The sequence below is a fragment of the Pithys albifrons genome, chromosome 14, assembly GCF_047495875.1.
Source record: "Pithys albifrons albifrons isolate INPA30051 chromosome 14, PitAlb_v1, whole genome shotgun sequence".
In the NCBI taxonomy this organism is placed as follows: Eukaryota; Metazoa; Chordata; class Aves; order Passeriformes; family Thamnophilidae; genus Pithys; species Pithys albifrons.
Window position 1 is genome coordinate 18,698,110 of NC_092471.1, and position 21,222 is coordinate 18,719,331.

Consider the following 21,222-nt stretch of genomic DNA (forward strand, 5'->3'; position numbering starts at 1 on the left):
CATATTTTTTGGTATTGTAATCTTGCAAGTCTGAGTGTCCTGTGAAGTGTCTGTGCTGAGCTCTGAGCCAGGAGAGCCCTCTGGGAAGGGGCTCTGCCCTGGCACAGGGCAGTGAGGAGTCCTGGAGGGGGGAAGGGGAGGAACTGGGGGCTCTTCTGGGGTTTGATTTTTATGGAGGTTTTTATGTGCATTGAGATCATGGGAAATGTGAGTGCCCTGACCCAGGGGCAGGGCCTGGGATGAGGCTGGAGCTGTTCCTGCCTCTGCAGCCACGGCAGAGCCCCGGGATTTAGGGCCAGGGTGTCTCTCCTGGGTCACCTGGGCAGCAGAGGAGAGGTGGGGGATAACCCTAACCAGGGAATGCCAGCCCCTGGCACTGTGGGGGGGAGCAAGGGCAATCTTGCTGGCATCTTCTGGGCAGGGCAGGAGGTTCAGCTGTGGGTGCCCAGTAGTTCTCAGGAACTTGGGATGAATTTGGTTCTCTCCAGTTACAGAATCACAGAATTGCTTCGGCTGGCAAAGACTTCTGAGCTCACCAAGTCCCTCCAGGGCCAGCCCCACCCTGTCAGCCAGACCATGGCAGTGGCTGTGGCCTGGGCAGAGGAGGATCAAACCCAGCCTGGGGAGGAGGAGTCAGGAGTGCTTAGAATCATAGAATCATAGAATGGATTGGGTTGGAAAAAACCTCTGAGATCATCGAGTCCAACCCTTGGTCCAACTCCAGTCCCTTTACCAGATCATGGCACTCAGTGCCACGGCCAAGCTCAGCTGAAAAACCTCCAAGAATGGGGAATCCACCCCCTCTCTGGGCAGCCCATTCCAATGCCTGAGCACTCTCTCTGCAAAGAAGTTTTTTTCTGCTCTCCAACTTCAATTTCCCCTGGCAGAGCTTGAGCCCATCGTGCCCCCTTGTCCTATTGCTGAGTGCCTGGGAGAAGAGACCAACCCCCACCTGGCCAGAACTTCCCTTCAGGCAGTTCCAGACAGTGCTGAGGTCACCTCTGAGCCTCCTCTTCTCCAGGCTAAACACCCCCAGCTCCCTCAGCCTCTCCCCACAGGGCTTGTGCTCCAGTCCCTTCTCCAGCCTCATTGCTCTTCTCTGGCCCCGCTCCAGCCCCTCAATCTCTTTCCTGACCTGAGGGGCCCAGAACTGAACACAACACTCCAGGTGTGGCCTCCCCAGTGCTGAGTCCAGGGGAAGGGTCACTGCCCTGGGCCTGCTGGCCACGCTAGTTTTGATACAGGACAGGATCCCATTGGCCTTCTTGGCCACCTGGGCACACTGTTGGCTCATGTTGAGCTTCCTGTCAATTTGTACCCCCAGGTCCCTTTCCCCCTGGCTGCTCTCCAGCCACTCTGTGCCCACCCTGTGCTGCTGCAGGGGGTTGGTGTGGCCAAAGGGCAGGACCTGCACTTGGCCTTGTTGAACTTCATCCCATTGGAATCAGCCCATCCCTCCAGCCTGTCCAGATCCCTCTGCAGAGCCCTCCTGCCTTCCAGCAGCTTGACACTCCCTCCCAGCTTGGTGTCATCAGCAAATTTGGACCCAACACAGACCCCTGGGGAACACCACTGGTGACCAGCTGGATGCAGCTCCGTTCACCAGCACTCTCTGGGCCTGACCCTCCAGCCAGCTCCTAATCCAGGAGAGGGTACACTTGTCCAGGCCATGGGCTGCCAGCTTTTCCAGGAGTATGTTATGGGAGACAGTGTCAAAGGCCTTGCTGAAGTCCAGACAGACACACCCACAGCCTTCCCCTCATCCACCAGGTGGGTCACCTGATCGTAAAAAGAGATCAGGTTGGTCAGACAGGACCTGCCCCTCCTAAACCCCTGCAGGCTGGGTCTGATCCCTTGTCCACCCTGAAGGTGCTGTGTGATTGCACTCAGGATGAACTGCTCCATAACCCTGCCAGGCACGGAGGTCAGGCTGACAGGCCTGGAGTTGCCAGGGTCCTGCTTGCAGCCCTTTTTGTGGATTGGGGTGACATTTGCCAACTTCCAATCATCTGGGACCTCCCCAGAGAGCCAGGACTGTTGGAAGATGATGGAGAGCGGTTTGGCAAGCTCTTCTGCCAGCTCCTTCATCACCCTGGGGTGGATCCCATCTGGTCCCATAGACTTGTTAGGATCCAGCTGGCTCAGTAAGTCGGTCACTATTTCCTCCTGGAATACAGGAGGGCTATTCAGCTCCCTCTCCCTGTCTACCAGCTCCAGAGGCCAGTTGTCTTGAGGGCCACCTGTCTTACTGCTAAAAACTGAGGCAAAGTAGGTGTTAAGTACCTCAGCCTTCTCCTCATCTTCCTTATTTCCCTCCAAGTCCAACAGAGAATGGAGGTTTTCCTTGCCCCTCCTTTTGTTATTAATGTATTTATAAAAGGACTTTTGTTTATCCCTAACAGAATTAGCCAAATTAACTTCAAATTCCACTTTTCTTTCTGATTTTTTTTCTGCATGACCCAGCTCTTATCTGTAAATTCTTCCTAAGTAGCCAGCCCTTTTTTCCACAGTCTGTAGACTTTCTTTTTATCCCTGATTTCCTCCAGAATCTCCCTATTTAACCAAGCCTGCTGCCTTCCCCTCCAGCTGGCCTTTCAGCACACTGGTATAGCCTTTTGTTGTGCACTCAAAATTTCCTGCCTGAAACATGTCCATCCCTCCTGGATCCCCTTGTTTTTAAGGGTTATTTCCCAGTGTATGCTCTGAATTAGTCTTTTCAATAGACCAAAATCTGCCCTCTGCAAGTCCAGTGTAGAGGTTTTATTGATGGCCCTCCTTGCATCTCTGAGTATTGAAAATTCTATTATTTCATGGTCACTGTGCCCCAGGTGGCCTCCAACCACTACATCTCCCACCAGCCCCTTTCTGTAAACAGTACAGGGGCCTTACCCCTGGTAGGCTCATCTACCAGTTGATGAAGTAAATTATCCTCAGTACACTCCAGGAACCTCCCAGACTGCCTCTTCTCTGCAGTATGAAGCTCCCAGCAGGTATCGGGCAGGTTAAAGTCACCCACAAGAACAAGGGCTGGAGATTTTGAGACATCCGCCAGCTGCTTGTACAACAATTCATCTCCTTCATCATCCTGGTAGGGCAGTTTGTAACAGACACCCACGAGGATGTCAGCCTTGTTGGATGTGCCCACCCTCCTCTCCCAGAGCTCCCTGGGGAGGGCACTGCCAAGGGGGAGGGGGCCCAGCCCTGCCCCAGCCTCCACAAAGAGCCTGGATCTCGTAATTGTGAAATGTGATTGTTTTTTCCAGCACTGAACTCTGAACTTGCTGGGGCAGCCAGTGCCAAAGGGCAGCCAGTGCCAGAGGGGCCAGGCAGTGCCCCCAGCCCGCTCTGAGCTGGCTTTTCCTGCCTTGGATCAGGAAAGGGCTGGCCCTGGAGGTTACCCCAAGGTAAGTGGGGTTTGGCCCCAGCCAGGGCCATGTTTTCCACCTTTGCATGCCCAGGTGTCCATGGACAGAGCTATTCCCCTGCCCTGGTCTCTTGCTCTGTTTGTGGAGGTAACAGAAGCCACTCTACTGTAAACAGACATAATGGTGATCACTTCTGTCTGCATCCCTCTGCACCAGGAGAGGGGCTGGAGAATCCTGCATGGATGAGTGAGGGCTCAGCTTCCTCCTGTGCTGCCTCAATGAGCTGCACCAGGTTCCTTCACTGATGGGACCAGGCTCGTGCTGCCAGGAGCAGCTGGGAATTGAAGGGAAATAGTTTTAAATTCTTTCAATTAAATAAATAGAGGTCAAATGTTTGCCTTTAAGATCAGGGAAACGTAAAGGTGGGGTGCTGGAAATAATCTTCCCTTGCATCAGGAAGCTGCTGCAGGTTCAGCGTTGCTGGACTGGGGCTTACTGTTGGTCAAGGTTTTTTCCCAGCCTCAGTGTATTTCAGGATGGTCCAGCTCCTTTCCTGGGAGAAGCAGAAGACAATTACACCATCTCCTGCCAGTGTCTTGGAGCAGTGTCTTGTTGAGGTCACCTATTCTGGAGGCATCAGCTGATACACTGGAAAGAAAAGTGAAAAACCACACCTGTGACACACATTTTTCAGCAATATTACAATAATTTATAAAGGCATCAAAACAACTTCAACAGTTAAACAAGCTGATTTCGGAAACAAAATTTAAATTACGAGGACATTGTGGTGAAGTTGAAGGCACGTTGAAAGGAGGTGGAGGAACAGTAGAGATCCCTCTGCAGCCTCCCCCTCGTCCCACTGCCCAGCAGCTGCACAGCTCCTCCCTGGGGCAGGCAGGAGGAATCCTCTCTACATCAGTATTTACTGTTCCACACCAGGCACAGGTTCTGCACATTGACTGGAAAGAGACAAGACATTGCTCCAGGTTCTTCAGTTCTTGTGTGAGAGCAGAGGTGGGTGCCAGTTCCCCTGTGTGGATGACTTTGCTCTCAGCACTCAGCAGGAACAAGAGGCCCAGGGAGCCAGGTCGATGCTGCCACAGTCCTGGGGTGTTTCTGAGCCAAAGGCCACGGCAGGGAGGCTGTTCTGAGGCTGGATCCTGAACTGCTGCTGTGCAGTGGGCTCTGGAACAGCCCTGCCTGCAGCTCCCAGCCCCGGGCAGGGAAGTCACTGTGTGTGAGCAGGTCAGGGGCAGCCCCAGGGCCAGCACTGCCTCAGCCAGGGATGGGCTCCTGCCTGCCATGTCACTGCCAGGAATTAAACATCTGTTCGAGGCAGATTTTTACAGGGGGGAAACTCCTTTGATTCTTACCAAGCCGGTCCTGTACAAGGTGCAGCAGAGGCAGCACAAGAGGAAAGATCTCTGGGTGCAACCTGCTTTGAGAAAGAGCTTCATTTCTACTGCTTATTAAGGACCTGATGAAAAGGAGGGAATTGCTTCACATGGAGTTGCCAGGAGGAGCTTTGCAGGGTGCCACAGGTCAAACCCCCTGGCTTGGCTCCAGCCCTACAGTTGTGTATTTTCCCTGTGCAGTGGGTCTGAACTGGAGCCAGGCTGGGCACCCTGTCCTGGAGGGCACTCTTGTCTGCCGTGGGCACAAGGTGGCTGAGGCAGCAACGACCCTTTGAGCTTCCCCTGATCCAGTGAGTTGGTGTGTGGCTCCAGCTGCAAGAAGGACATGAACAAAACTGCAGGAGCAAATCTCACCTGCTTGGCAGTTCAGGTGCTCCTCCCCCTGCCTTAACTCTGCCTCTGATCACTGGGAAACTGATAAAAGTACGAGAGACAGCTGATAAAAGTAAGACAGACAGCATGCTGGGACACAGGTGTCTTGTTACAAGCCTGTTTACCTAATCACCTGCCTCCTGTGGGAAAAGCTGGTTTTATCGGGTCATAAAACCAGGGAAACTCCGATGTGACCCTTGCCATCACCCTCTTAAAAGTCACAATTTGCAACATCAGATGTCAGTGAAACCACTTTTGCTGGTCCCTTTGACAGTGGTTCTTTAAGCAGTTTAAATTGTCCATCTGCAGTCAGTGTAGTTGGCAGGATCCTAAATCAGGACTTGTGACAGGTCAACACAGTTCCTCCACCCTGACCCTGCAGCTCTTCAGCTCACAGTTACCACCGGGGTATTTTTTAATGTACTGACACTTTCCTTAGGTTACTGAAACCTAAAAATACCATGGGGTCCCTATCCTTACAGATTTATTAGCAGCTTCTAAAAGCCACTGTTTCAACCTGATCAAAATACAAAATGGAAAGCAGAGCCCTGAAACTCAAGGAAAACACCTTAACAGCCTCAAAGGCTGGTCGTGGAGAAACACTGGGAAGCTTTCTCTGCAACACCAATCTGAGGAGCTTTAACGAGCCTGGGAAGGTACAACCACTGTTGGATTAACTCTTACTCAGTTCAGCAGCCAGATTTGCTGACAGCCTCGACACAGTAAAATGTTTTGCACAGAGAGGAAGCAAAGAGTCTCTCGTGGCACACCCCGGGGAGCAGGGGTGGAGCCGCTGCGCCTGTGCCTGTCCCTGCCGGTGCTGCCGCTCTGGGTATCACACGAGGCTGCCTGGCCAGGACACCACGGTCAGAGTGACTCTGTTCCGCTGCTCCTTCAGCATCGGGATCAGCTCTGAGTTGCTCATTCCTATGGCTGGGACTCCGTTCACTGCCACGATCTCATCTCCACACCTGCAGGGCACAGACACGTGTGGCCAGGCTGAGTTCGTGGTTATCTGCAACCCCCAAGGCATCTCACCCACCCTGAGCCCAGACCATCAGTTCCTCCTTGGAGCAGCTTCTCCATCTGAGTCAGAGGGCAAGGGAAGGGGAGGACACTGCTGGTGCTGGGGACACAGCAGTGATTGGCACCAGCAGTGTGACCAGAGCAGGGACAGCGGAGGGAGAAGCTGCAGAAAGCAGATTTGTGCTGTTCCACACTGCTGACCACGGTCAGTCCTGCAGGCCAGGCTGAGCCCTGAGGGGAAGTGCTCTGGAGCCCCTGTCACTCTGCAGCCCAGGACAACAGGATCCTTTGGGATCTGCCCCCTCTGGGGCACAGCCAGCACCTCCTGAGGGCTGGGAGGTGCAGGAGCACATCCCTGTCCTGGCCCTCCACCAGGAGCCCAGCTGATCCCAGTGCTCCCCCCACTGCTCTGGCCTTTCCCAGATTTCCAGGGGGCACAGCCCAGCTCCCTACACCCAGACCATGTCCCTGCAAGGACAGCAGCCTCTGTCCCACACTCCTGCCCTTGCACCTGCCGTCCCAGGGGGACCCATCACCCTGGGGGCTCTCCAGCTCCACTCCTCCCCTCAGTGCTCTGTCACTCACAAACACGTCAGCAAAGCTCCAGTTGAGTTTCCTGCACAGAAAGGCTTTTGTTGCTTCTGTTGGGATACTCCTCCTAATCCAAGACATTTTATATTCTAGAACCTCCAAGATTCATCTCAATCATCCTCTTTCTACTCTTCCCTAATTACTCAATTAAGACCTTTACAGCCCTTTAAAACTTAATTCCTTTCCATTGCACCTTTATGGAGAAACCAAAACGCTCCTTAACACAGGACTAAGTTTGTTACAGACCTGGTAACAGATGACTGCCCAGATGAGCGTGGAAGCTCCGGGGCTGTCACCGTGCAGCTGGGAGCCCCTCGACAGCCCCGGTACTGGTGTGTTTGCGATATCCCTGAAACCCCCGGGGTCGTTCACACCTACTTGAGTTTCCTGTCCCGGAAGGCAGGAGTCCCGGGCACGATGGTTTTGATGAAGAAGGGCTGGTTTCCTTTGCTCTCCTCAAAGCCCCCAACGATGCTGAAGCCCCAGCTTTCCAGGTTACCTTTGCTAAGGACAATGTCTTGGCAGAAGTGCAGGTAGCTGTGTCAAAAACAGAGAGAGCTGATGAGAGTCTTCCAAGGAAAATGTGTAACTCAGGATTTGAGACACCCCTTTGCAGGCAAATTCTCAAATCTCACCACGTGGGGCCTTTAGAAATCTTTTCTCAATGTTGTCAGCATTTAAGAGTTAACAGGAAATTGCCATTCGCTGAAGGGGTCTGGGACCTGAAGGCTCATGAATAACTTGACGAATTGTGCTGCTGAACACACACAGCAGCAGCGACAAACGCAGATTAGTTGTGAGCAGCAGCTACGCCCATGCAATTACCGGAGCAGAGCTTTCCTCCCGTGTGTGAGCGCAGGCCGGGGCAGTGCAGGCTCTCAGCAGCTGTGGGGCACCAGGCAGAGCCAACATGGGGGGCACAGCAGCCTCTCCTCTGCCTGCCAGGGCAGAGCACGGCAGGGCTGTCCGGGGACATCCAGGGTGGCTCTGACCAGTTGAGATCTCGGGCTCCTTGGTGAGAGCTCACAGGCCGCTTTTGGCTGCTGGCCACGGAGGTCCCTGGGGGATACGATACGGGAGCGCTGACCAGCACTCGCTGCCCGAGCCGTGGCACAGAGACAGAGCCTGGGCCAGGCACAGGGAAGGTGTGCCCTGGTCCCGGTGGGGACACATCCTGGCCCTGTGTGAAACTGCTGCTCATCACCCCGCGGAGCTATTCCAGCAGCTAAACTTTTCCTAATAAACGTTTTTGCCTCCAGGGCTTCGCTTGAGCCGCTTGCAGAGCTCTGAGTTTCAGATTTCAAAAGCCTTCTCAGTTAACTTCTCACCAGGAGAAAGATCCAATTATCTACTTCAAACTGTTTACTTTGGTAGGAGGTTTTCACACGTAAACACGAGGAGATCCAGCTCGAGCTTACTGATTCCTCCATGGGTTTTCCACAGGCACCACACCAAGTGCAAAAACACGGCTGTGAGACACGTCTGAGGCAGCTCGTGCAAATAAACAGCCCTGAGAGCAACAGTGGCAAGTGCACTGAACACAAATAAAAACATCAGACACATTCCCCATGAGCTGGAAAAGACAGTTTGCTAGAAATCAGCAGTTAAAAAAGGGTCTTAGGAAGAGAACCCAATTTAGTGTTGTGTAAAATGACTGTGGGAAAAGACTTTTAGGCTGTAGGGAAGGTTGAGGTGCAAGTTTTATGGTGCCAAGGCTGCTGCTGAGGTGGCACTTCCTCCCCTTTTGGGAGTTTGGGGTGTGCAGCTCCAGCAGGGCCGTGGCAGGAACACCACAGTGCTGTGGAAAGAGCTCAGACTCCGTGGAGTCTGCCTTAGATAAACCCCAGGGAAGAAGGCAGAAGGAAACTGCTTTTCCACCCCCCAAGAGTGCACAAACTGTGCACAGTTACTGTTTTTGAGAGGCAAATATTTTACAGAGAAGAGCTACATCAGTCTGTGAATTGGGTATTTCTGGTACCTTCAGTGCACAATGAATCAGGACAGAGACCCCCTTCCAACCCAGTATTTGAGATGGTATTTTATACTTCCTATGGCTGGTATTGATTTAACATAACACCATGAAGAACTCCAAGTTTCTGTGCTCCCCCTGTGACATGTGGAGTCCCAAGACAAACTCGCAGTAGCAATAAGTGTCAGCAAACAATTACCTCTAAACACTCCCTGCCACCACTTAAAACAAAGCCAGGATGGAGGGCAGGGAGTTTGCAAGGACAGTGGGTTTGCATTACAAGATAAGAAATGCCAGACCCTGGTGCAGTGAGTTGGTCCCAGGGAGGGAAGAGGAGCAGGGCTGTCCTCTCTCTCCTAAATCCCACAGCCACTGGCACATAACCCAGGTTGTGCAGGATGGGCTGCAGCAGCACATCAAGTGTGCCCAGGGCACTGTTTGACACAAACAGGAACCACAGATAAAGAATCAAGACCTGAATTAAGCACTGTGGGCTCAAGAGCTGCAACAACCAGATTAACTTCCCTAGTTTGGGTTCAAGCTAGAAAGAAATGCATTCCTCTAAAAAGAAAGGGGTATTTCTACTGGATCAGAGGAGTAAGTGGGGAAAAATACTAAGCAAAACCAAACTTGCACATGCAATAGGCTTTAAACTCACACACTGCACTGCAGAATGTTCTGGCACACGAGGCCATGGCTGCTTTAGCAGGGCAGCCCACGGGAACAGATCCCAGTGCTGAGGGCACAGGGGGTAGTTTGGGCACATTGCAGGGGGGTTTCTACAATGCAGTGTCAGGGTGGGACACACAGGGCCCATTTAGGGCAGGCTGCAATGGGCCTCCTCTGCAGCACTGAGGGTTTAGTCCTGTCCAGTGGAAACCCAGTTTGGGTGGGCAGCACCTGTCTGCAGTGTGAACCACAACAGCAAGGGAGACTCTGAGGGATCCTCATTTCAGCTGCACCTCCCTCAGCCACACTGAAGTGCCAGGCAGAGGCACCCTGAGCATTTCCAGGGGACCAGCAAGGGTGTCAGAGTGAGCAGCTGGTTCCTTCCAGGTCTCACTGTGAGCAGATGGCAGGAATGAGGATGTACAGGAATTACAGCCCTTTTTATTGCTGGAAACAAGGAGAAAGATTTTGTGAGATCCTGAAATGAAGTAACCTCACTATGTGCCTCCCAACAACCCTCACATCCAGCACTGCAAATTCAGGTGCTGGAATTTGGTCTGGAGCAAAAGGAAGTGAAGGGCAGAAAGGGCACCTGAGTTCCCTGCTCCTTGCTCCAGGTACAGCCAAACGAAGGGGAGCAACAATTAGAGCAGCAGCAGAACAATTTCCAGCGGTGTATCCAATGGCAGAGAACATCAGGAGAGTCTTGAAATGAGGGCAGGTGATCCATGAGCTGAAAGTGGACTCCAGTCCCTGCAGCACAATGTGTGGTGAAGCTGCAAGTCACCTGACATCCAAATAAATTGGGGAAAAGGAAGAAAGGGAGAAGTACAGCCAGGTCTTGCCTTGCTGTAGTGCTGCTGTAACACTCATGAGGAACAAACACCAGGTAGCATCTGAGGGTGTGTGCTCAAGTTTGGGCTCAGCTCAGGGCTAGTTCCTGCTAGACCTGCCCAGAAGAGACAAGCCAGTTCCCAGGAGAGCAGAGGAAACTGGAAGGAGGGTGCTGAGCATGGGCCAAGTTACAGTTGCTGGAGACACGAAAGCCCTTCCTTGGGCTGGTTTGCTCAGCATTTACAGGCTGCTAAGTAACACAGGGGTTACACAACAGTGCCTTTTATTAGTGTTTCTTCTTACAGGTGCCTCAAGAAACAAGGGTGTAAATAATCCAGGCTTCCCACAGAAGGGTTTGGCTTTACTGTTGCACGTGCACCATCCTGCTCCAGTCAGCTGGGATGACCACAGGCTGTGCCTTTCACAGCTGAATGTGTTTTGGTGCTACTGCAAAAGTCAGCAAACCAGACTTGCACCTCTCCAGGAAGCAGAGAAATTCAAGCTTTCAAAGCCCCAGTGCTGTCACCTGGGACAACCCACACTGCTGCTGAAATCTGGGCTAAGTCTGTGGTCCAAAGACTTGCAGCAGGAAAACTCAGCTATTCAGAATCTTTTCTGCTTCATGCTAAAAATGACACAATTACAGCAGCCAAGAAGAACAGACTGAAAGAATGTCTGCCCCTAAGTGAGATGATCAGATTAGAAACTACCAAACAGCTCAGGTGTCTGTTGGTTGTGAGGTGATCCAGAAAGAGTCAGAGAGATTTCATTTAATACTTTAGCAAAGACTGATATAACATTGACTATCTCTCTTTGACAAAAGGGGCTTCAGGAGCTTTTAAAACACGGTTATTACTGTCCAACAGGAGTGGGGCAGTGATGGGCCACACCACAAAAAGCAGTGGAAGTTTCTTAGGCATACATTACACTGTGATCTCATTGGCAAAATAAGGCTTTCCACTGCCTTACAGCTAAATGGGAATACCAGGAATGCTTCCAAGTTAGTCAGCACAGCAATTAATTTGCAGCGTTTGAGTGAAAGTCAGTCTGTGATTCCCAGCTCTCTGTACTGTCACTGAACAAACATACCTGGGCAATCCGAGCCATGTGATCCAGAGGGGAGACCAGCTGAATCCCTGCTCTCTGATGTCCAGGGATGGCTCTGCCGAGTTCACAGCAAGGATTTCCAAGGCTTTCAGTGTGACTGAGTGGGAAGCTGCATTAGATTTCAGTGCTGACACAGCTTCATAGTAGTTCAGATGAGTCAAGTCAATGCCATTTATGCTCAAAAGTACATCTCCTGTTGATGAAATAAAATGGACTATTACAGACCTTTTGCTATGAAGCCCCTTTCAGCCTCAAGGTGTCATGTGGAATCCTGTTTCCAGCCTCACTTTAGTGTCCCAGTCCAACTTCCACTGATAAACCTCCCCTTTCCAGAAGGATGAAGGGTCCCAGAGCCTCCTTACCTCGCTTGATTCTGCCGTCCCTGAAGAGGCACCCGATGGGCTGCACACTGGTCACATATATAGGGAGCTTGTTTTTGTTATCCCTTCCACCTCCAATTGTTATTCCTAAAGATTCCTTTGGTTCCTTTTTGATTGCAACTGTCTTTTCGTGACTTACATATCCCTGAGGTAAATCCTACAAAGGAATGACAGTGCAAAATGCAGCTTCAACAATGCAATCAACACAGGAACCCAGACCTGGGAGAGAGCCACAGAACATCCTGTACCTTTTATCCAGAACATTCCAGCCATGTGGCTGGATGCAAAGTCAGCTCCCCATGTCCTTGCTCTGGGTGGAAATACAGAGCAGTGTTCCCCCAGTGAGCCCCAGGACCGAGGCTGTGCCCACCAAGGATCCCACCATCATTTTGCTCTCCCTGAGAATAATTCTGCACTGAGGAACAAGCTTTGAACTCATTTCAAGGCCATTCATACCAAGCAGCCAAGCTCTCCCTGAGTGTTCAGGTCACAGGGAAAGCACACATTAGAGCACAGGCTGTACAAACTATGGAAATGTTACCCCAGGATTCAAATCAGGGAGCCACACTCCATGGAGGGCAGCCACTTACTGAGCTCCAGGAACACTTAAACACACAAGTCTAAGCAGGTTTTCTCGCTGAGCTGGAAGTTCTAAACACAGAGTAACTCTCTCCTGGTGCACCAGACTGGTGGTTCTCCTCTGGCTCGTGGTGCTTCTTGTGACACACACCCTGCAGTCCCCCAAGCACCACGGGCTCACTGGGCTTCTGCTCCTGGGGCAGAAAGGCCTCTGGCTCCACACCAGCACAGCACCCTGAACGTGTGGGGCTTGCTGGCTGTGGAGAAGCAATTCAATTCCTCATCAACCTTTCCAGACAAGAAATGATTAAGCACCACTTCTGCATCAGCATTAGAGACACTTGAAGCAATTTTGACACCTTTTCCCCTTAAAATGATGTTTCCCAGTAGATGACAAAGTGATTCTCCAGTACCAAAACCCACAAAGCTGCTGCTTTTCAATAGCTTAAGCAGAAATAGAGCTGTTGATCAATCTCATATGATAAATCACCACTGCAGAGCAAACACAATCCATGTGCCAGACCAAGAATAACCAGCATTTTTGCTGCTATTTGCCAGCCTGACCTTCTGGTAGTTGGATTTCCGTCGGTAGTGGTTCTGGTCCAGGCGCCTCCGGTGGTGCACTGGGCTCCCCCCGTTGCTGCTGCTGCTGCTGCTGCTGCTGTTGGAGGTGCTGCCATCCTCTGCTGGGTCTGGCAGCTGCACCCCGGGCTGCCTCAGGATCACAAAGTTCACTCTGGATTCAGTGGTCTGCCAGGAGAAGAAAGGAGTGTAAATAAAACAGAGAGAAAAATAAATAAGCAGTGAGGGACAGCCCCAGCCACTCTCGTGGGGAGAGAGGAGGGTTGGCACTGGTCCCTACAGAGGGGCTGGAACAGCTCTTCAGTGTGTTGTGAAGTCTTCTGTGAAGAACCACAGAAGAAAAGGGAATTAGCAAACATCAGAGAGAAGGAAGCAGAGCAGAGGCAGGCTTCACTCATGCCTCCCTCTCCAACAAATGCCAAGCAAGAGAAGGTGGAAAGGGAAGATTAACTCCTCCAGCTGAATACGAAGAACCAAAATAACCTATTGTGTTGTGGTCCAAAATGAGCAGAGCTGGAACACTGACTGGGCCACACAAGGGACTGACCATGATGAGCACTGAAGGCTTTTTCTTTTATGGCAAAGAAACTTGTCAAAGCTCTTTCCCTCCCAGCCTGTGCTCAGCTATTGTTCAACATCTCTCATTCCTTTCCCCCAGAGTACCTGAAGACATGACCCTTGGTCTGAGACTGCTGCCACTTAAACACTCCACCAGCTGTGTCTGGCCTTGGCAGCACTACAGGGGAAGTCCTCACTATTGCTACTGCTCTTCTGGTTTGGTCTGTTCTTTCAGAGCACTTGACAAAACCTTATTGTGAAGGACTCCACAGGGGTAGGGTGGCTGTGCTCCCTTGGGGTGTTTCCTTGGGGTGTGAGTGACACAAATACAGCTGCTGCTCTCACTCCTTGACACAGGGGCCCATTTCCCCGGTGCCACAGCACCCAGCCAGCAGGGAATTCCCTGGCCTTGGAAGAGGGACTTTCTAAGTTACATTCAACCAAGAATTTGAATTGGCCCTCAGAGGAACAGATGATGTTTGGAAAACTGTCACAGTTTTACACAAATATCACTTCAAAAGGAATTCAATCCCCAAATCTAATGGAGATTAATCCAAGCCCCAGTTCTAAGACTTTGGTTACTGGTTCCAGTGGAATCAAAAAAGACTTGCTCTCATGGGAGTTGTGTATCCACATTGCAACTAAAATACAGCACCACTTGTGGGATGCAAACAATTCTAGGAGGCCATAGAATGGAATCACATATTTAACATAATAAAAGATCTCAGTACTGGACCTCTGTTCCTTCCCTTCTCTTCTGGCTTGCCACTGTGCTCCTCTGATTGCCAGGAAGGGAACTGGCTCTCCCTCACCACTGACCTCACATCCTTTCCGGGATATAAACAGTGTCTGATGAGATGTATTGTGTCAGGATCTTTAGATAAAAACAGAAACTGGAGGTACTTGCCTGGGGAGATAAAGAACTTAAACTGATCTACGTGATACCTGCTGCACACGTAGCGATTCTTAATCCTTCCACCAAAATTTCCTGCCCACTCCTTTCACCCAAACATTTGGCATGCTGCAACAGGAGCACATTCCTACTGTGCAGGGGAAGACCACCCCTCTTCTACCCATTTAGTACCTTAGAGTGTTTGCAGCCCCAGGGGCCCCACGTTGGTTTCCAGACTGTCTTTCCAAGTCCAGGCAAAACTGGGAGAAGGGGCCTCAGATCAGTCCAAAGGGGTCTGTTCTGTGCCAGTCACATCTCCCAGCAAGCACCTTCACTTGGACTGTTTGAAGCACAAAAGGCTGTCCTGATCCCTCCTGGTCTGCTGCAGGAATCCACACAGTGCACACAGACATCCCCTCTGAAAAGGCTGCAAACATCCCCCACCCAGGAGATCCAGTCACCTCAGATGAACTCCTGAGCCACTGCCTTGCCTCAGACTCATCAGAGTGACTCACGCTGCAGCCCCACTCTTCACGTCTGCCTTCATTTGGAAGTGGTGCTTCCCACACATCCGCAGGGAAGTCGCTTTCCCAAAGAGATATTTGAGGGAATGCAGGTTGCTCCATCATGTTCTGGTAGCCCTTGGGTCAGAACAGGAGCCCTGCCATCAGCCAGAGAGCTGCAGAGCACTACCATGCCCCTCTTACACCTTAACTTACCTGGATTATCTGTGCTGCAGCCTCAGGTGTTCCTTGCCTCAGATCCTGCCCATTTATTGACAGGACTCTGTCATTCCGACTCAGCTTTCCATTTTTAGCTGCCAAACCTCCTTCTAAGAGATCCAGGATAAAAATCCCTGCCTCATCAGTCTTCCTGATCAGTTTGATTCCCAAGGGTTCGGATCGGTCTCTCTTTATCAGGGTAACGTGGATTACTTCCCGGTTGGCAGAAGCAGAATCCTGCTGGGCAGTCCTGTTGGAAAAGCCCTTCTCCTGCAGGACCATGAGGTGCAGAACAGGGCCTGGGTGGCGCAGGAAGGAGACAGCCTGGCAGTGAGTCACACTGCTGATGTTGATGCCGTTCACCTGAGAGACAAACAGAGCAGAGGCTCTAATCAGGACCCACGTCAGCTGGGCTCTCTCCACAGAGAGGGACATCCCCGAGCTCAGCAGGATGTGAAACTCCCTGTGCAATGCTCTGACTGAAGCAGCTGCTCTGACACAGATCAGAGAGCAGAGTTTTCTAAAAAAGAATGAAGAAAGCGCAGATGAAGTTGGACTGTAATTGGTGGTGATTAACTGAGGGCAGGGACAAGACAGGACAGCTCACATACTGACAAATCTGAAACTGCAAAATGTTCAGTTGTTCCCTCCATCTCATGGCAATGTAGAACTGCTTTCCCTGAACTTCCAGTGTTCAGTACAGACTTGGAGAAGACTCAAACTGGAGACTGGCAATCCTCCCTTTCAAGCTGAGGAGTGGTCCATAGTCTACAAGCTTCTGGAACCATCTGTCTAATCATGCTTTTACCATGGTAACTCTGAGAAGGAAACTTTTCCCTTTCTCTGTTGTCACATGAGATTCTGCAGTCTTTTGGGATGTTAATGGGCTCCTAAGTGTGGGGACCTGCCCTCCTTACAGTCCCCAGCAGAGACTGAGACATGTACAGTCTGACTGGATAAAAGAGAAGGTGCTTCACTGGTGTCCCTAAAGAACCAAGTCAGAGATTGGATCGGCCCCTTGTGCATGTGGGGCTGCCAGTCCTTCATGGAATCGGAGTCATGGAGTATCCAGGGAGTTGGAAGGGACCCACAAGGATCATTGAGTCCACCTCCTGTCCCTGCACAGGACTATCTCTAAGAGTCACACCAGGTGTGGACATCCTTCCTGATGTCCACAGTCCCTTGGGATAATGAGGTGGTAACAGTTCCTGCTTCCCTCCCTGCTGCACACAGCTGCTGTCCCCTCAGTCACCCACTGCCACCCTGGAGATCAGCCTGGGAACTACAGCTGGCTGTGGGTCGGCCAGGATGGGGCTGGTGCTCTGCATTACTCACATTACATATCTAGTGCTCACTGCAGTCATAAGGTCACTTTGGACCTGCCCATGGAGAGTATGCAGCTTAAGCAACACAGGAGAGCAAGCAAGTATAAGACTTCCTGACTAGAGCAGAGCCCTTTGGAGAGAAACAGGGCTACTCTGTGAAAACTACCAGACAGAACTCTTTTACTTTATCCAAAATGGTCTACACTTCAAAAAGCTATCAAATATGCATGGAAAACACGAGCATGACTGAAGGAACCCCAGAAGCCTGCTCCTCAGTCCCACCATGTACACAATGCTGTGTCTGATTGGTGCAGAGTTTTCCCAGTTTTTCCAGGCAGCTCTCCTCCCCTAGCCCTCATGTCAAGTCAGGAGAAGCAATGGGACTACCAGTGGGGCTTCTCCTACCTCCAGAATGTGGTCCCCAGGTGCTATCCTTCCATCTGCAGCAATCACAGAGTCCCGCAACACTTCCTGAACAACGATGTTTCCCAGAGGGGTGTCTTTGCCCCCAACTATCCTCATCCCCAGCTCTTCCTCAGGGTCTTCTCGGTGGATTTCAATCGTGGTCGTTTCAGCCACAAGACTGGTTCTCTGAGGAAGGTCTGATTGAGGAAATTGAAGAGAAAAAACAACATTAATATAATTTTCCTTCTCATAGCACCATAAAATAGCACCCCTGGCAGGTTGTGTTCCAAGTCTGGAGAGAAAGCAGCTATCAGGAGAAAAAAGGCCAGATGAAAAGCTTAAAAACCCTCTGTTTCTTTACAGTTTCTCCAGAATGTTTCCCATTTTCTCCTAGCTTATGGTGAACTCAAACTCTATGATTGTGGCTTGAGTTTCATTAAAGGGCATTCAGTATGCTTTGGCTACTCTTTAGAGGTGTATTTTTCTCCTGTGACAGCTGGCCTGCTGGAAGCACACACAGCAAATCCCAGTTTCCATGATGCCCATTAGGGAAGGGGCCTACCCAGTAATTACTGCTCTGCTGCTGCAGTGACTTTACCAGAGGCACCTTGCTGCAACTTCCTTCCTCTAATTTCCTTTGCTTCTCTTTTCCCAGCCCCCCTGTAAAACAGGAGTAATGTCTGGCCACTTCACAGCACCCTGAAGGTTGAGCAATGCTTCACTTTGAAGATGAAAGTTGTTGTTAGCAAGTCATATTAAATCTCCCAGCACTGGGCCACTTAGGCAGCCCAGCACTAGCAGAGCCCAGAGCACTGTTGTGAAGGGCAGTTGTCACATGAGAGATGCAAAACCTGCTCCAAGTGTACCTGAGAAAAGCCAACAGAGATGTGAACTGACCTGAGCATTACCTCTGTCCCAGGCACAGCTGCTGTCAGCTCCAGCATCTGCATACTTGGAAGCTGAGACTAACTTTGCAACAGACATCTCCTCACTGCTGCCTCCTAACAGGGGTTGAGACAAGTGGTGCTACACTGAAGTGGAGAAGATTATTTTATCTGCAAGGCTTTCAGAACTGACTATTCATCCAAAGCCTAACTTATGCTATAAAAACACACTGCACACCATTAGAGAGGCACTGACCACTCCAGGAAACTGTATATTTAATTTTCTTAACGAGATTTAAAAGAACCTGGAACAGTTCCTAGTTACTAATTATTTGGCTTCTGCAAGTGCTTAAGTGCTGCACATTCACACTGACAGGCACTGCCTTTGTTTCTGCACAGAATACTGCAAATATTCACTGCAGCCTGACAGAGATTCTCCAAACTGTTTTGCACAGTTTTGTGCCTGTGAGGAGATCCTGCCACCCCTAATGCACATGAACACATCTCCCTCTGCTCAAGGACAAGCTGGGCAAAGAGAGCACTCTGATGGCTACTCATGGCTGAATAGCATTGAGAATGTCTGAGAGTGTTGGGGACACTTTAAAAACTGAATTGTCTGAGATGATTAGCTCATTTTTACATTATAAAATATAAATACATAATTACACTATCAAACTCTCACCTTCTTCAGTCTCCTCAAAAGCTGGATTAACCAGTCCAGGCTCAGCAGTCCCCAGTGACACCACAGCAGCTCCAGAGCTCTCTGCCACAAGTGACGAGCCTCCACTTGGTACCTCTGGATCCCTGGGCGTGCTTGTCTCCCCCTTGGCAGAAGGATCCTCCTTCCCTTTGGAAATGGGATTCTTTTTCTGCTGTAGTTCAGCTTTGTATTTCCTGAAACCAGGACACCTGGGGAGAGATTGCCAGGGACTGTCAGAGCTGGTGCCCGCCCGGGCGGGTGCGCTGGCACACACACGCTCTGGCTGCCAGGCCTGTGCTCCACAGCCCCAGCTGCAGTGCTGGCAGCACAGGGGCCAGAACTTACTCTCATTTCACCTTCAGCTGCTACCTGCACTAGTATCAGCTTAAGAGCAGGCTTGTCATTTCACTGCTTTCAAAATTAACAAGCAAACTGTTTGAAAAAGGAGAACGTAAGAGGAACAAGAGTCTCCCTTGCTAAATATTGACCTGGCAAACACTGCATGAAGAAAACAATACTTCTTAAAATATAAGCAAATACTGAGCTCTGACGTTTTAGAGAGGATTACAAACTGTATCTTTATGCAAAGGTTGCTCAAGTTTCAAGCTCAGCCTTGAACTGGGGTTTGTTTTTAGCACACAAGAGCAGCAAGCAAGGCTTGTGCATTTTCTTTTGTGGAATAAGATCTGACCCTCAGACACTCCACCTCCATTTCACCTCCAGTCCACACAGGTGATGCCTCTGCCTCTGGAGGCAATTTAGAGTTTCTAATCCCACTGAGTGCTCCCCACACAGAGGCCCCAGAAGTAATTCTACATACCAAGTGTGGCGTGTGTGCAGACACACCACAGCTTATCTCAGCACAAACAGGTGAGGAAGAACAAGCTCTTTTACCTCATGAAAAAGGTGACTGGTGAGGAGGGTGATGAATGCAAAAACATCACTTTCAGAGACATGAGTAGTATTGGGTGTTTACCAGAGTCACTTTTCAAATTGAAATTGACTATTTACATGCTGGCTAAACAAGGCTCAGCCCAGTATTGCTTCCTCTGGTTTATTCCTACACATTCTCCCAGGCACTCAGCAATAGGACAAGGGGGCACGATGGGCTCAAGCTCTGCCAGGGGAAATTGAAGTTGGAGATTAGAAAAAATTCTTTGCAGAGAGAGCGCTCAGGCATTGGAATGGGCTGCCCAGAGAGGGGGTGGATTCACCATCCCTGGAGGTTTTTAACCTGAGCTTGGCCGTGGCACTGAGTGCCATGATCTGGTAAAGGGACTGGAGTTGGACCACGGGTTGAACTTGATGATCTCAGAGGTCTTTTCCAACCCAATCCATTCTATGATTCTGTGATTTATACTCCAAGCAGCAAAATGACCCTGAAACTTAAGGACAGAAGCTGATTGATCCACATGTGCACAAGTCCCTCTTCAGATGGCAAGAAACAAATTCACTTTGCAAGTGGCAGAGAAATCCCCTGAGAAAATAAGTTTCTAGATGCTTCTTATTTACTTAAGTCTTCTGCTATCAGTTAATCTCACTTGGAAAAGCAAGAACACTCAAATCCCAGGGTAATTTTTTAATCCTTTTTTTTTCTACCCATGAAAAAAATAGCCTCTCTTCCTAGGATGCAGCCTGCCCAAGGAGATACAAACTATGAAATGTCTAAGAGAATGATACAGTTTCCAGACAGATCTCTAATGTAAACACTGAGGGTGCCTCCCTCCTCACTCCTGTGCCAGAGGGATTAACCAGTGACAGAAGTTTACTGATACCAGGGTAGATTTAGAGAGCAGGGAGGAAAGCCCAGCCCTGCTACAAGCCATGGCCCCAGCCCTGCAGACTGAGCACTCAGCCTGGCCTGATAACAACCAACCAGGACAAAGGGCTAGTTCAAGAAAAGGAGATTATAACTTTTCACTGCTCAAGGGAACACAAGCACCTCCCCTCACTTCCCCTGCTCTAACACAAGCTCTCAGCACATGGGGACCAAAGACAGGCAAGAACCACAAGGAACTGCAAAGACATCCCAAGTGGAACAGTTCCCTGCACGCTGCTTGGCTGAATTTTAATATATGGCATTGCCACAAAAAGCTACAACCCAGCTGAGGAAAACAGGCACTGTGCTTGCCCCCTGACAAACACACTGCCAAGGAAGGCCTGCTTCCACTGCAGCAGGGCTTGTACTTAGCTCCCTCTCCTGCAATCATTAACCAGGCAGGAACGAGGGTTCTCCAAGAGCTTTGTCACCTGCACTTCTTTTAAAGCAACAATACACTGCCTGCCAACAGCTCACCCAGCAGGGGAAGCACCAAAACACAAAAATCTCCCTTCCTCTGCACAAGAGGGGCACAAGGGAAAAAAAAAAGGTACTTTCACTTACACTCTGCTTCTCTTTTCTCAGAAATAGAATAACAAGATAATGGAATTACAAGTAGGTGATTCAGCAACTGCATAATGCACAGCTTGGAGGGACTTGCATTATTTGAATCAAAGACTTATGTATTGCACATCTTAATTGGACCAATTAAACTGGCAACACTGCACGATCCCTTGCTTTGAGAGGGCTGACTCCACGCTGTCTGTCTTCTCTGTGCAATTGAGACAAGAATAAGCATGTTTGTATCATTTCGGAGGTGGGTGCCCCAGATCAGGACACACAAACTTCTGTTTTTTGACAGGTTTAGTGTCTGCAGACACCTTGCAGGTGAGCAGCTCACCCTTGGCCTCTGCAGCACTGTGAGCTGGGCTCCCTGACACACACACACACACAATTATGCTGTCCTCACACACCCACCTCTCCAGCCTCGCCCTCTGTCATCTCTGGTGTCCCACCTTGCCCCAGTT

At 50.4% G+C, this 21,222-nt stretch overlaps 1 protein-coding gene across 3 annotated transcripts in view; it reads right to left on the bottom strand.

Annotated features, from left to right (window-relative positions):
• Positions 1 to 3,238: 3,238 nt before the first annotated feature.
• The window catches only part of LOC139678342 (ligand of Numb protein X 2-like), a 31,125-nt gene continuing 13,141 nt past the window's right edge, over positions 3,239 to 21,222 (bottom strand). For all 3 annotated transcript variants that reach the window (XM_071569085.1, XM_071569086.1, XM_071569087.1), the window contains exons 3-10: positions 18,358 to 18,584; positions 16,792 to 16,988; positions 15,059 to 15,424; positions 12,872 to 13,057; positions 11,711 to 11,885; positions 11,331 to 11,541; positions 7,148 to 7,306; positions 3,239 to 6,123 (exon numbers count right to left, since the gene is read on the bottom strand). In XM_071569085.1, the coding sequence (XP_071425186.1) occupies positions 5,988 to 6,123; positions 7,148 to 7,306; positions 11,331 to 11,541; positions 11,711 to 11,885; positions 12,872 to 13,057; positions 15,059 to 15,424; positions 16,792 to 16,988; positions 18,358 to 18,584 (1,657 nt within the window). In that variant the 3' untranslated portion in view covers positions 3,239 to 5,987. The remainder of the gene's footprint in view (positions 6,124 to 7,147; positions 7,307 to 11,330; positions 11,542 to 11,710; positions 11,886 to 12,871; positions 13,058 to 15,058; positions 15,425 to 16,791; positions 16,989 to 18,357; positions 18,585 to 21,222) is intronic.